General features: G+C 45.9%; 1 protein-coding gene across 1 annotated transcript in view; it reads right to left on the reverse strand.

The window, feature by feature from the left end:
- klf8 (Kruppel like factor 8) overlaps window positions 1-13,663 on the reverse strand; it is a gene marked incomplete at its 5' end in the record, with an annotated part of 39,718 nt that extends 26,055 nt beyond the window's left edge. The window contains one exon of the mRNA XM_071543869.1: window positions 13,286-13,663. Coding sequence (XP_071399970.1) covers window positions 13,286-13,663 — 378 coding nt within the window. The remainder of the gene's footprint in view (window positions 1-13,285) is intronic.
- Window positions 13,664-14,150: the final 487 nt, after the last annotated feature.

The following is a 14,150-nucleotide window of genomic DNA, read 5'->3' on the forward strand; positions in this document are numbered from 1 at the left end:
GGGGGGGGGGGGGGCTGCACCCATGCATTTTGGCACTGCATTGGTCGTTTTCCCACACTAACACCACCCTCACTATCTTTCTATCTCTATTTATTCCTCTGTGTCTCTCTCTCTGTGGATAGGAGTAGAGAGAGAGAGAGAGAGAGAGAGAGAGAGAGAGAGAGAGAGAGACAGAGACAGAGAGAGAGAGAGAGGGAGAGGGAGGGAGAGAGAGAGGGAAAGAGAGGGAGAGAGAGAGAGAGAGAGAGAGGGAGAGAGAGAGGGAGAGAGAGCGAGAGAGAGAGAGGGAGAGAGAGAGAGCAAGAGAGGGAGAGAGGGAGGGAGACAGAGAGAGAGAGAGGGGAGAGAGAGGGAGAGAGAGGGAGAGAGAGAAAGAGAGAGAGAGAGGAGGGAGAGAGAGAGAGATGCTGCATCCCAAAATTGTGAATGCGCTGCCCTTTGAGTGGTTTCAATGCTTCACCATACACAGGGGCAACATACACACACACATACACACACACACACACACACACATTGAAAAACACACACAAGTACTCACACGCTCACCAACTCACACTCATGCTAGCAATGCCCTCCTGGCAAAAGCACAATAAATAGGCCTCTAACCTCCCTCTCTCACGCAAACACACACATACACACACACACACACACACACACACACACACACACACACACACACAGGCAGTGGCAGGGTGTGTATGTGTGTGTGTGTGTGTGTGTGTGTGTGTGTGTGTGTGGCCTGTCTTTGTGCATGAGTGCTCCTGTTTGCTGGAGGACAAGTGACTTGTTTATGTGCATACATCAGTGACACACACACATACACTGAGGCCTCATTGTGTGTGTAACTGTTTGTGTGTGTGTGTGTGTGTGTGTGTGTGTCTACGTATGTGAGTGTCTCCGTGTGTGTGTGTGTGTGTGTGTGTGTGTGTATGTATATCCGTGTTTGCGCGCCCTCGTGTATAAGACAGAGAGAGAGAGAGATTACAGGGCTTTTCACTGTGTTTTGCTGGCAGGTATTCAGTATGTGTGTGTGTGTGTGTGTGTGTGTGTGTGTGTGTGTCTTTGGCTGAAGCGGTGAGTTAGAAAGAGAGAGAGGCATAGGGGAGGGGGCAGGGAGAGAGTGAAAGAGAGAGAGAGAGCGAGAGAGAGAGGAGAGTGTGTGAGGGGGAGGTGTGTGTGTGTGTGTGTGTGTGTGTGTGTGTGTGGAGGGGTGGGGGAGTGTTGGAAAGGTGGAGGAGGAAGAGGAGGAGTGAGGAGGGGGAGGGGTCAGGCTGCACAGTCTTTTCGGCAACTCCCGCCAGAGCTCTGGTTGCCATGGAGACGAGCGAGCGGAAGCAGAGCCTCCCTCGACATATCCTATTAGGGGCGAGAGAGAGGGAGAGAGAGAGAGAGAGAGAGAGAGAGAGACAGAGAGAGAGGAAGAGAGAGTGAGTGAGCTAAAGAGAGAGAAAGTAAGGGAAGAATGAGAGAGAGAGCGCTAAAGAGAGAGAGAAATTAGAAAAAGTGTGTGTGTTCGTTCTGGGAGAGAGAGAGAGAGAGAGAGAGAGAGAGAGAGAGAGAGAGAGAGAGAGAGAGAGAGAGAGAATGCAAACAGAGAGAGAGAGAGAGAGTTGCTGGAAGGCCATAACAAGGCCACAGAATAACCTTTGACCCTGTCCTCACACACACACACACACACACACACACACACACCACTAGTATGAACCACCCAACCATGTCCACTAGCTAATAATCTCCTCTCCTCTCTCGTTTCCTTCTCTCCTCCTTCTTCTCCTTCACTCTCTCAGCTGACTGCCCCGCTGCCCAGGAGCAAGGCACCGAGCCGGGGAAGACCTGAGCTGCTATCAACGACCCGATCAGACCCAATCAGACCCGATCAGACCCGATCAGACCCGACCACACCGGATCAAGGCTTATATCGATTGACTATCACCGACTATAGGACTACAGGTAGTTTAGTTTATGTTTTTTGTTTGTTTGTTTTGGTTTGAAAGCACGCTAAGTAGGGCTGGGCGATATGGTTGAAATCAATATCATGATAATCATCTCAGGATTTTTCTCGATATCAATATATATCACGATATGGCTCATGTATGCAAAATCACGTTAAATAATCAAATGAATGTTCATCTCATTGAACTGAGTGGTAATGTTAGGTGTGGTGTCAAACAAAACAGAAATTTTCAAACAAATAATATTCCTACCATACCTCATTGTATGAGAGTTTTGAAGTAAAATTTGCTTGTCATCCTCAATTTAGACAGCAGAAATGTGTGTCACGATATCAAAATATCTTCATAACATCACGATATGATTCCACTGAAAGACGATAAACGATAACATTTAATTATCGCCCAGCCCTAACGCTAAGGCAGTGGAAGTTCAACTCAACAGACTTCTGAAACTCTTGACCGCTGCCAGAGAAGAAGAAGTAGAAACAGTCTTGATTGGATCTACAGACAGGCTGGTCTGGGAGTAAACACAGGCGGCGTGTTGCTGTAATGGAAAGGTATTTACTTACACTTTCATTTTTTAACATAATAGTAATAATGACAGACTATTAAAGATAAAAGGAATGCAACCACGCTGCAGGCTATTCATTCATAATGCAGTTATGTAACTGAGCAGGTTATTAAGCCTGATCTTCCCTCGCTTGGTCTGGTTTCACTGGTTTCAGATCTGTCACACTGACGCTTGTAGTATGCAGCCGTTTAATTCTTTAAAAAAATATTAAGATATTAAAGGAATAGTTCACCCAAAAATGAAAATTCAGTCATCATCTCCTCACCCTCATGCCAGTTGAAACACAGGTGAAATTTGTCCATATAACACACAGGGAGGCTGCAGCACAACTCCATAGCAGCCTTCTCCAAAACAACTGAAGTCAGTGGGGACCAGTTCTTCAGAGTTCCAGAAAGACCTACAGTATATTTACACCATCATTTAGTGCAAATCTTAACTACAGCTGATTGATTTGCAACAAATAATGGTGTATAGGTCTTTCTATTCACAGTGTGATTGTTTGGCTGTTTTTGTTTTGGATTTCTAAAGAACAGGTCCCCATTGACTTCAGTTGTTTTGATGATGACAGAATTTTCATTTTTGGGTGAACTATTCCTTTAACTGAGTCGGACCGGACACCAGTACAGCAGTGTGTTTGTACTGTGCGGCTCCCAGTGCGACTGGGATTAAACTGTGAACGCTCAGCAGGGCTTCAGAGAGGCAAATGTAAGACTCCTCAAGACCCTGTCAGTGCTTCCTGGAATTGAATTTTTAAAGGTTGCTGTTTCTCAAAAATGAAGACTACATTTCCCATAATACCCTGCTGCTTCCTGTTGCTTCAGAAGAGGATGTTTCCGTTTGTTTTTAAAGAGAAAGAAGGAGGATAAGAGGCAATTCAGAGCAGGGAAGCTAACATGAAGTTTAACTACACAGAACAGTGGAACTGCAGTAAAGCTGAGTAGAGGCCAGTAGAGGCCGGCAGTCTTGTCGGGACGGTCTTGTTTGTTTACGGTAAATATGCCAATGTCTCAAAATGAATGTGGTGATGATTTATTGACGTTAAAATGTAGCAGAAGCAGGAAGTGAAACGTGTGTTTATGAGCTCACAGCAGAATAAACACCAGTAGAATCTGCTTCCTCAGGCTCTTCTGATATCTTTGGACAGGAAACTCCACTGCTCTGTGTTCGAGGCAGCCTCAGAGGTGTGGTCAGCGCACACACACACAGACACACACACACACGCACACACGCACACACACATACACACACACACGCACACCCTCTGCTTAATGATCTCTTACGCAACGCTGCTCCACCCAGCCCCCACCCTACACTAACCCAAACCAAACCACACCACACACACACACACACACACACACACACACACAGGGCTCTGCTGGGACCCCCACACACACACACACACACATACACACACCCACACAAACCCTTACAGCCTCATGTGAACACACACACACACAGCTGCTGAGATAATTCTGCTTTCTCTCTCAGATACAGGATTTCTTTTTTAAAATGTAAAGCTTTTTAAATCGTCAGGGACGGATACGGCGGCTGTTGTGGGGTCAAACCTGTGACCTTCTGGGTACGGGACGCTCTTTGAACCCCTTCGTAAAACCAAAACCACACACACACACACACACACAATTCTCCACCACCCATAGCTTCAGCTTGACATTACACTCCAGCCCCCCCCTCTTGCTCACACATGCAGCCTGTTCCATAAAAGCCGGTAAATCCGTTCTGCCAGTTTCATCGCTCAGGACTGTTAACGTTGTAACGTTACCGGTAAAGTTCTGTATCGACCGTCTGTGTGAACGCTGCCGCAGCTTTAACGACAGAGGAGCAGCATGCCGTTCAGACGCTCTGCTGTCCGACTGCAAACCACCAGACAACAGACGACCAGCTGCGGCTTTACTTTTTTTGCCGCAAATGTGGAATTGGACAGACGGTGAAATAAGAGATCAGCCCGCCGTGTTTTCAAACTGCACAGACTCCGCCCAGTTAAATCTAAATTCCAGGGAAATGACAACAGAAGAATTTAACGGTTTTGCTAGTATTGTGTGAATGGCATTACGTTAAAAAAAAAAGCGGAAAGGAATGTCTTGTGTGAACGACACAAACTGCAAACCTTTACCGGAAAAATTAAAACGGCACTTTTACAGGTTCTGAAAGGGGCTTCTGTGTACCGTCTGTGGCAGTCAATTCTCTTCTATTCAGCAGAAAAAACAGTTAACCAAGACGATCAGTACAAATTAATATGCAATATATCACTGGAATCCTGCAGATTGTACTGTTCACTTTTATAATACAATTTAACACGTGATTGTTCCCATTGTAAACACAAAAAGGTTTTCTTAGACTATAAAAAGTAACTACATCGATCATCTGCGAACAGACACTGAGGAGACGGTTTGTATTATCAGATATAAACAGTGAGAGAAATGTTCTGCAAACGGCCTCCTGCTGAGCTCTGCAGTGAAGAGACAGCAGTGCTCCGGGTTCCTCCACCGCCAGATTTCACTTGTTTCCTCCGGGACAGAAGCCTCAGCTGACTCAAAAGATGCGATCGGGACGAGTCAGAAACAATCTGAACAGCTGGTGGAAACTCAGTCTGGAGAAGAGTCTCGGTCTGTAACGTGCTTTGTAACTGTTGGCTACGGAAAGTTTTCGCTTCAAATTAAGCTAAAAACACGGATCTTGTAGCGAAACCCGACCTTACTTCTCCTGTTTGGGAACATTTTGGCTTTGAGTCCGATGAAGAGGGAAAGCCAAAGAATTTGGACGAGGCAGTGTGCCGCATTTGCAGCAAGAAAATCAACGTCATGCGAGGAAACGCGACAAATCTAGCATCGCATCTTAGGACCACTCATCGCCCGTTATACGATGCAACGAAAGGCCCCCCGTCTGCCTCGGGACGTCCCGGCTCGGCACTACGTCAGTTAGGAGTCTCCGAGGCATTTGCCAAAGTGACTAAATACAACCGGGACAGCAACAAGTGGTGAGCACTTACAACAACTGTAACACTGTTCTGAGGTTTAAATAATTTTTTTTATGGCGGTTACCACAACCGTTTGAATGGAAAAAAGGTTTGAAAAATCCAATTTCTGATACTGAGTAGTGTCACACGGTACCAACAAGAGTCTGACATCAACAACAAGAGACATAAAACACTAAGATCTATAACTTTTAAGAAGATAACATTTGAACGCCTCGGTGATATGCAGTGTTTGATCTTCGCCTGTCCGCAAACTTTGTCCCTACTGGCCACCGTACACTCACTGTCTGTGAGCCAATCAAATCGAAGCAAAAACAATGGCCCCGTATCAAACAGGCTCCTGATTGGCTGTTGTTACGCTGCTCTACACAAAGCGGTTACATGTAAACTTCTGTTCCTCGGCCACCTGGATGGAAAACTAGCCTGACATTAGTTGAAAATTAACTTAACTCCCATGTGACGACAAATGGAAAAATTGGAGACCAAGACAAACAAAGATCCAGTGTATCAAGTAAAGTTGAGTTTAAAATCAGAGTTTTAAATCAAAACGCTAAATCTTCTTTCTTGTCTCTTTATTGAATATTTTACACGCTCCCTGATTCTGTACACGAAATAGCAAATTAATGAAAACTGAAAAAGTGTGATTTATGTCTACGAAAGATTTATAATTCTTTCTCACTTAACCATTATTTAACCAGGAAAGCCTCATTGAGATACAAGATCTTTTTTTACAAGGCAGACCAGGTTAATTTCAGACAGTTACCGCCCATTCCTTTATCTTTGTTTACTTCCCTGTATGCACTTACTCTCATATCCACTTACACACACACACAAACAAACACACACACACACACACACACACACACACACACACAGACAAGCCCCAGACAGGCCCCATTTCTTGGGAGTGTGTACTGAACGTGTTGCTGCTGTTTTTTGTTATTCTCTTTTTATTCTTTGTGTCAGTCCTGTTTGTCAAAGCACTTACATAAACAAACTTGACTTGACATGACCTGATCACATGACCTGGGAGCGTCGATTCAGCTCAACACCAGCCTGCCTACATGCTTCTAGATTTTGGCTGTAAGCTGCTGTGGAAGGCGTCCGATTATTCGTACGATTTCAGGGCAATTTCTCGTCTAATAAAATTGAGCTGAATAGTGAAAAGTGGTTTGTGAATATCAGGGGAAGACGAAAAAAAGAAAAAACAGAAAGAGTTGGTTTCCTTCCTTCCCTGTGCCTTCTCCTCCTATCTGCCCTCCCGAACACACACCACACCCTGCTAATGGGGTTCGTCCGATTCTGGAAAGTCCAGCCCATCCCACATTCTCACACACAATCACACACTGAACGTGAAGGAGACGAGAGGAAAATCTCCTCGTTTTACGACAGATAACTACAGATTTTTTATATCATATAATGGGTTTATAGTGGGGTTCCTGGGCCTCAGCATGTGAAGAGCCAGTAAACATTCAATTCAAGTATTAAAATAACTAGAATTTATAACCTCCTCCTCTCCTTGTCTCCTCTTTTCTCCTTTCCTCTCCTATTCTCCTCCTCTCCTTGTCTCCTCTCCTCTCTTCTCCTTGTCTCCTCTCCTCTTCTCCTGTTCTCCTCTCCTCTCCTCTCTTCTCCTTGTCTCCTCTCCTCTCCTATTCTCCTCCTCTCCTCTCCTTTCGTCTCCTCCTCTCCTCTCCTTTCGTCTCCTCCTCTCCTTTCGTCTCCTCCTCTCCTCTCCTCTCCTCATCTCCTTTCCTATCCTATCCTATCCTCTCCTCTCCTCTCTTCTCCTTGTCTCCTCTCCTCCTCTCCTCTCCTTTCACCTCCTCTCTCCTCTCCTCCTCGTGTTTCCTCTCCTCTCTCCTCTCCTTTCCTTTCCTTTCCTTTCCTCTCCTCATCTCCTCTCCTTTCCTTTCCTTTCCTTTCCTTTCCTTTCCTCTCCCCTCCCCTCTCCTCTCCTCTCCTCTCCTTGTCTCCTCTCCTCCTCTCCTCCTCTCCTCTCCTCCTCTCCTCTCAGTACACACAAACCGCTCTCCAATTATAGTAGTGGGATGACTACTTTGGAGTTACAAGGTTTCTACATGACAGCAGAGCAGATTTACCCCCTAATTCTCCCCAGGCTCCCAAGGCCATCCAGGGTCTGTTGGCACTACAAACTGACCGGTCCAGACCGTTTCAGATTGCCGACAGACCGCAGACCCGAATCTGATGAAACGTGGACACAGTCTGAGGAGATTTCGGCTATTAGATATGATTTAGCATCGAACGGCATGCCAGTCATTACTGTAGGTGGGGTGATAACCGCAGCAGGGAGAGTGAAACCTCCAACCAAAACAGTCATCCTCATACTTTCACTAAAACATTCACTCAACGTCTAGTGGGTGAAAGAGTGAAATTAAACTATTCCAGTCCACTAAACCAGTAACATGGATAACAAACAACGCTAAAATTCGCTTTGTTCAGATTCACCAACAGCAGAAAAAATTCTCTCTCAGATCCTGCTGGAGTGTTTTCTTCCTGCTTTGTGTGTGTGTGTGTGTGTGTGTATCTATACCTTATTGTTTGGGATTAAAGGGATGGGCCTTAAAGGAACACACCAAGTTTTGGGGAGATTGTCCTGTTGGTCAACTTAAGCGATGAGAACACACAGACACCAAAATCATCCATGTGTCCCCGGCAGATCCTCTGATCCGGTGCTCCATGCTAACACTTAAGCATACAATAGTAGCATTACATCAAAAGTGAGAAAATGAGAACTTGTAGCAGCTCTAAAGATGAACAGCAAGTCATCCCAAGGCTTCAGGCTGAGTCTGGAGATTTTTGTGTAGGAGATTGGTAAAATTTACACAAAATATGCTGCTGAACTACGAGGGATTAGGTTACTTTCCCAGTTTCCATAGGAAGTGATTATTGTGGGCGATGGCTGACTGTGTACAGCTAAAAGTCACTGCGCAGCGGATGAATACGTGGTTTCTCATCTGAAATAGTTCTAAAAATAAACCTGGTAACATCAGTTACATTGAATTAATTACATTTCATGTTTTTTATTATTATTATTTATGAATCTACAGGACTTATAATGAAACCACAAACAACTTGTTATTACTAAACAGTCAGTCTGCTTACTTTGGATCATGCTAGTCGCCTACTATCACTCAACACAGTGAATGCTAAAGTGTTAGCATGGAGCAGATTGGATGGATGATATTGGTGTCTATGTTCTCATCACTTAACAGATAACCAATGAGACAATCTCCCAAAAACTTGATGTATTCCCTTTTGAATGTATTTTTCTTTACCAAGACGCCGGTCACATTGACAAAGTTTCTCCATTCGCCCTGCAGTTTCCCTAAAATGGCCTGTTAGCATTGTTAGCATTCCCCATTGAAACCAAGGCGAACAGCTAGCCTTGGTCTGCTAAAACCTCATGCTGTCCCTTGTTGGCTATACTGAGCAAACTGGGCCAGAATTACAGAAAAAAAAAACACAGAAAGCCACGAGGAGGACAAAACGGATGGTAACATTAATCCACTGCAGAGCCTTCCCTGTCTTATCTAGCCGTCCACACCCTCTCCACCTCCGTCTCTCTCTCTCTCTCTCTACCTCCTCCTTTATCTCTCTCGCCCTGCCTTCCCCATGTAAGCTCTCCCCGCCTTTCCTCTCTCCTCTCTCTATCTCTTCCTGCAGTCTTTCCCCATCGCTCCTCTCTCCACACTTCTCTCACTTCTTTTTCTCTCCCTACCTTCACTTCTCACCTCTGTGCACTTTCTCTTCCTCTCTCCCTCCCTTCATATTCCCTTTTTCTCCACCATCCACACCCTTCCCTCCTTCCTCCCCGGCACTACACACCCACCCAGTATGAATGGGTGGGGCAGTGGGTGCTGCAGCATGCCTGTGACTCCAACAAGCCTCACCTTATCATTACTGTTCACACCCTTTATGGTATATACTCTCTTCTCTCTCTGGTTATAATAGGCTATACCGACCTACTTATCAACATAAGAGCGGAGGCAGAAATGTCAAAGGTGTTGTGCGCCGCCTGTTCCACCAAGCAGCTACTGAAGTCCGCGAAGTCTGCCACTGGAAAAACATTCACACCTCGTTTTTTTACTCGTTAGAAAACCGCAGAGAAGATCGTTTTCTTGCCTGGACATGATCCACTGGGTCAGGCTGCACCGTTCAGCATGGATAATCGCATATGACAACTGTAGTTTCCACAATTAATATTATTAGTAGACATAACATTTATTGTTTTTCAGTGTTTCATTTCGATTGCGTGCTGTAGTTGAAAATAGCCTTAGTGTTGATATAATAAGGCTGGGCGATATGGTTGAAATCAGTATCATGATAATCATAAGGATTTTTCTCGATATCAATATATATCACGATATGGTTCATGTATGCAAAATCACGTTAAATAATCAAATGAATGTTCATCTCATTGAACCGAATGGTGATGTTAGGTGTGATGTCAAACAAAACAGAAATATTCAAATAATATTCCTACCATACCTCATTTCATCAGAGTTTTGAAGTAAAATTTGCTTGTCATCATCAATTCAGACAGCAGAAATGTGTGTCACGATATTAAAATATCTTCATATCATCACGATTTGATTCCACTGAAAGACGATAAACTAAAATAATATTGAATTATCGACCAGCCCTATGATATAAGATGCAAAAAGTGCAGTAAAATTGTTCGTTCCTCAAATAATCAAAACAAAATCTCATAATGTCTGCCACGCTTGTGTCGTCCTATTCCTGGGAGACGTGTCCCAAAAAAACTGTATGTCCAAAAAAAAGTTATATGTCAAAAAAAAAAGAGGTGTCTGTGTCTGTGTAAATCATAAACTCTATGCTCAGAGTTAGCTTCATGTATTAGCAGCTGGACCAAAATAGTTTGATCCTGAGAAAAACAACAAAACCCTGGTTTGACTTGAAGAGGAGCCTTTTTATCTCTAAATGATTCACACAGTGTATTATCAGGGTGCTTTGACCCTTGACCTCCTCGCTATTTGTTGCTCGTCACGTTGTTGATCTCGGAACTGAAGCTTATTCTGCCGTTACGTCACTGCAGATAAAAGGGTCGGCTTTTTATGCCGCTTAAAATGCAAATTGTAAATGTCAACGCATATTAACGTGTCGGAGCGATTGGGTGTTTGTTTGGTAAAGTGTGTTTCACTGCTCTCTCTACGTCTTTCCATCCATCCGTCCGTCTGTCCTCTCTCCATCTCCCTCATCTCGTCTCTCAGCATCAGCCTCACCTCCTCTTTCTGCTCCTTCGCTCTCCTGGCATCGTATTTCTCAGCGCCGCCCTGCTTCACATTCACAGTTATGTTCATTCACACCTTCCCAGTACAACCACAGAGGAAGGTGAAGGGGGTTTCTAGATTAGAACTGGCATCCTTCCTGCCTGTCACAAGCCCTGAAACTAAAGAAACCTATCTCCAGTTCATAAATCTTCTCCACTGTCTGTTCTAAACAGCCGGTTTCTGGTCGCTCTTTCCTGGGAAAAAATCCTCTGCCGCACAGGAAGTGATGCGTTTTACGTTTCCGGGTTTGTTTGGAATAAACAGAAGAAGAAGAAGAACTGGGTAGTTAGTATGAGCAGTGATAGCCACCATGGCTGAACAGACAGAGAAAAGAGAAACTCAAAACTGCATCAACAAGAAAATCCAAGCTCCGCCCCCACACTGTTTGATTGACAGGTGACCTTGTGGATTACCGCTTTAAACATCGCAAGAAAACCAAAGGTCAGTCCACTCTCTCCAGCTGCTGCTCTTGACCTTCATCACCGAGCCTCCTCTTCCTCAACGTGGCTCCACCCAAACACCCGCCTCTCTCCCTCCATCCACCCATCCATCCATCCAGCCATCCATCCATCCACTCCCCTGACCATCATCAACTTATCCATCCATCTCCACTCCCTCTGTTCACCCACCCCTCTATCCATCTCTCCAGTCATCCCTCCATCAGCTTTACTCTCACAGTTCCTCCACTCCATCTATCCCTCCATCCATCATCCATTCATCCCTCAATCTGCGCACCACCCACCCACCAGCCAAGTCCCCCCCCCATCTAATATCATTAACCACCAAAACTTCCCACTTAATTCCACTATATTTCTCTCGGACAAAGTGCAGCGATGACTGATGACTGACTAGACATTATTACAGTGTCAGTGTGATTAATGATGAGACGCAGGTCACCAAACACACAGCTCAGAGGACACCTTGGTCCTGAACGCTCCCCAGGAGGGACGGCAGCATGCAGGAGGAGGCCAAGTTCAACACAAACGTTTTCACAATCTGATAGTATCGCAAAAATCACAGCTTTGGAAACTGTTTTGACCTGATATCAGAAAGATATTTGAGGGTGTTTTCACACCTATAGTTTTGTTTGCTCTGGTCCGAATCAGTTGATGAGTTTGTAAACTTGGAGCGTTTTCCCCTTGGTTCGGTTTCTTTCCACATGGAGAAAAATCCAAGCGAACCAAAATGCATCACTACGTACAAACCAGGTGAGAACGTTCACTCCGCTTATTGGTCAGATGTGTCTGGGGCGGGAGCAAGAAAGTAAATACAGGAAGAAGATCCTGTGTGACTAGTGCACAATGCAATGCAACATGGAGCAACGGCATAGTTGGCATTTGCTCAGAACTGTTGTAATTATCTGGGCAATATACCAGGCAACACTGAAAATGCTATACTGGCTATACCTGCTATACCTGCTGTATCTGCTATACCTGGCTACAAACTTGCGGAGTAAGTTGAGTACACCTGGTAGTTGGGTCGGATCGAGGTCGGATCACATTCCCACCACAAATGAACCGCTCCAGAGTTTGTTTGGGACCAGACCGAGACCACCTCCTCTAAAGGGTCTCGGTGCGGTTGTTTTGGTCCGCACCCGCGTGCGATTACTGTGTTCACACCTGACCAAACGAATCGCACCAAGGGGGAAAACGAACCAGAGTCCGATTTAACTGGACTACGCGCAGGTGTGAAAACGCCCTATGTCCTGATTTCACAAAACGATGCAGGCAGCATAGTTGAGAAATCTGGACGACTACAGAATTCTCAACTTTCATTTTGGAGATGTGTTTACGTGTTTTTCAAGGTTTGGTGCAAACCGTCATATCGACATTTATTCAAGGTAAAAGTGTTTGCTGCTCCCCTTGGTGTTTTTTGCCTCCACTATGGTTCTGTCTCTCGGGCTGTCAGCAGGATATCTTAAAAATGTATTAATGGATTTCCATGAAATTTGGTGGACAGGTCGGCCTTGGGCCAAGGAACAACTGATTCGATTTCGGTGGTGATCAGGATCTGGGATTTCTGCCATTAGACATTTTTAGCTATTAAATTAACAGAGATGGAGACTTGATTCCAAATCCTAAAGGTCTGTGTTTGCAGGGTCAAGAAATCAATTTAAGTTAAAACTGAAGAGAGGAGCGATGTGTTCGCTCTCTGACTGAACTCTGGTTTTAAACATGGCTTCCAAATACATTTCTGCCATTTCTCGCTCGCCGTTTGCCATCTGTTCTACGGATGAAACTACAAGATCAAATCTGGACTCTCAGAGGTTGAAGCGCCACGCCTTCCCACACCCAGCTGACTGCCATGCCTCTCTGCATCCATCTGTCCGTCACTCCTGCTGCTTCTTCTTCTTCATCTATGAAACGTTTGCTCCATCCCTCCATACCTCCCCACCCCACCCCACCCCCTCCGCCCCCCACCCGCACCTCCCCTCCCTCCACCTCCCGTTCCTCACCGTGCACTCCATCTCCTCCGGCTCCGGTTTGATCTGTATGGAGGGCATGTCTGTCTCGTCCTGCTTCTTCTCCTCCTCCTCCTCCTTCTCCTCTTCCTCCTCCTGCACGGACTTCGTCGCCACCTCCTCCCGCTCCTCCTCGCCTCCTCCTTCCTCCTCCTCCTCCTGCGGCGGCCGAGGCCTGGACGCCGGCTCCTCCTCCTCCTCTTCCTGGGCCGCGGGCGGCGGGGGTGACGATGATGGCGGCGGCTGTTGTTGTTGTTGTTGTTGTTGTTGTTGCCGTTGGGTCACGGCGCTCTGCCTGGCCGGGCTCCTCTGCTTCTTCTGGGCGCCGGCAACACCGCTAGCACTCTTCTTCTGCTTAGGAGTCGACTGGCACTGAGGAGAGAAGAAGAAGAAGAGGAGGTGAGAGGAGGAACAGGGAGAGAGAAGAAGGGGAGAGAGACGGTGGGAAAGGGAAGAAGAAGAAGAAGAGTAGATGGTGGGGAAAGAGAGACGTGGGGGGAGGAGGAGGTGACAAGGGGGGGTAGTTGAGGAAAAAGGGGGGGTGGGGAGAAAAGAGGAGAGAGAGAGAGAGAGAGAGAGAGAGAGAGAGAGAGAGAGAGAGAGAGAGAGAGAGAAGGAGGAGGTTAAAAAATGCCAAAACTTCCAGGCCAGGGGGAGAGGGAGCAGCAAGAGGATTTGTTAAGGGATTTGAAGCAAGAAGGAATGGAGAATAAAGGGAGGAGGGGGGGAGGAAGGAAGAGGAGAGAGGAAAGGAAATGGCCTCCAAATGTGAGACCATGTGAAAGGAGGAGGAAAGAGAAAAAGGGGGCAGGAGAGACAGGAGGAAGAGGAAGAGGACAGGTAAGAGAGAGTTTGGAGG

Source organism: Centroberyx affinis, unplaced genomic scaffold (genome assembly GCF_046629955.1).
Source record: "Centroberyx affinis isolate AG114_WGS23_722 - 3 ecotype Tasmania unplaced genomic scaffold, CSIRO-AGI_Caff_v1 ptg004390l_1, whole genome shotgun sequence".
NCBI classification, from domain to species: Eukaryota; Metazoa; Chordata; class Actinopteri; order Beryciformes; family Berycidae; genus Centroberyx; species Centroberyx affinis.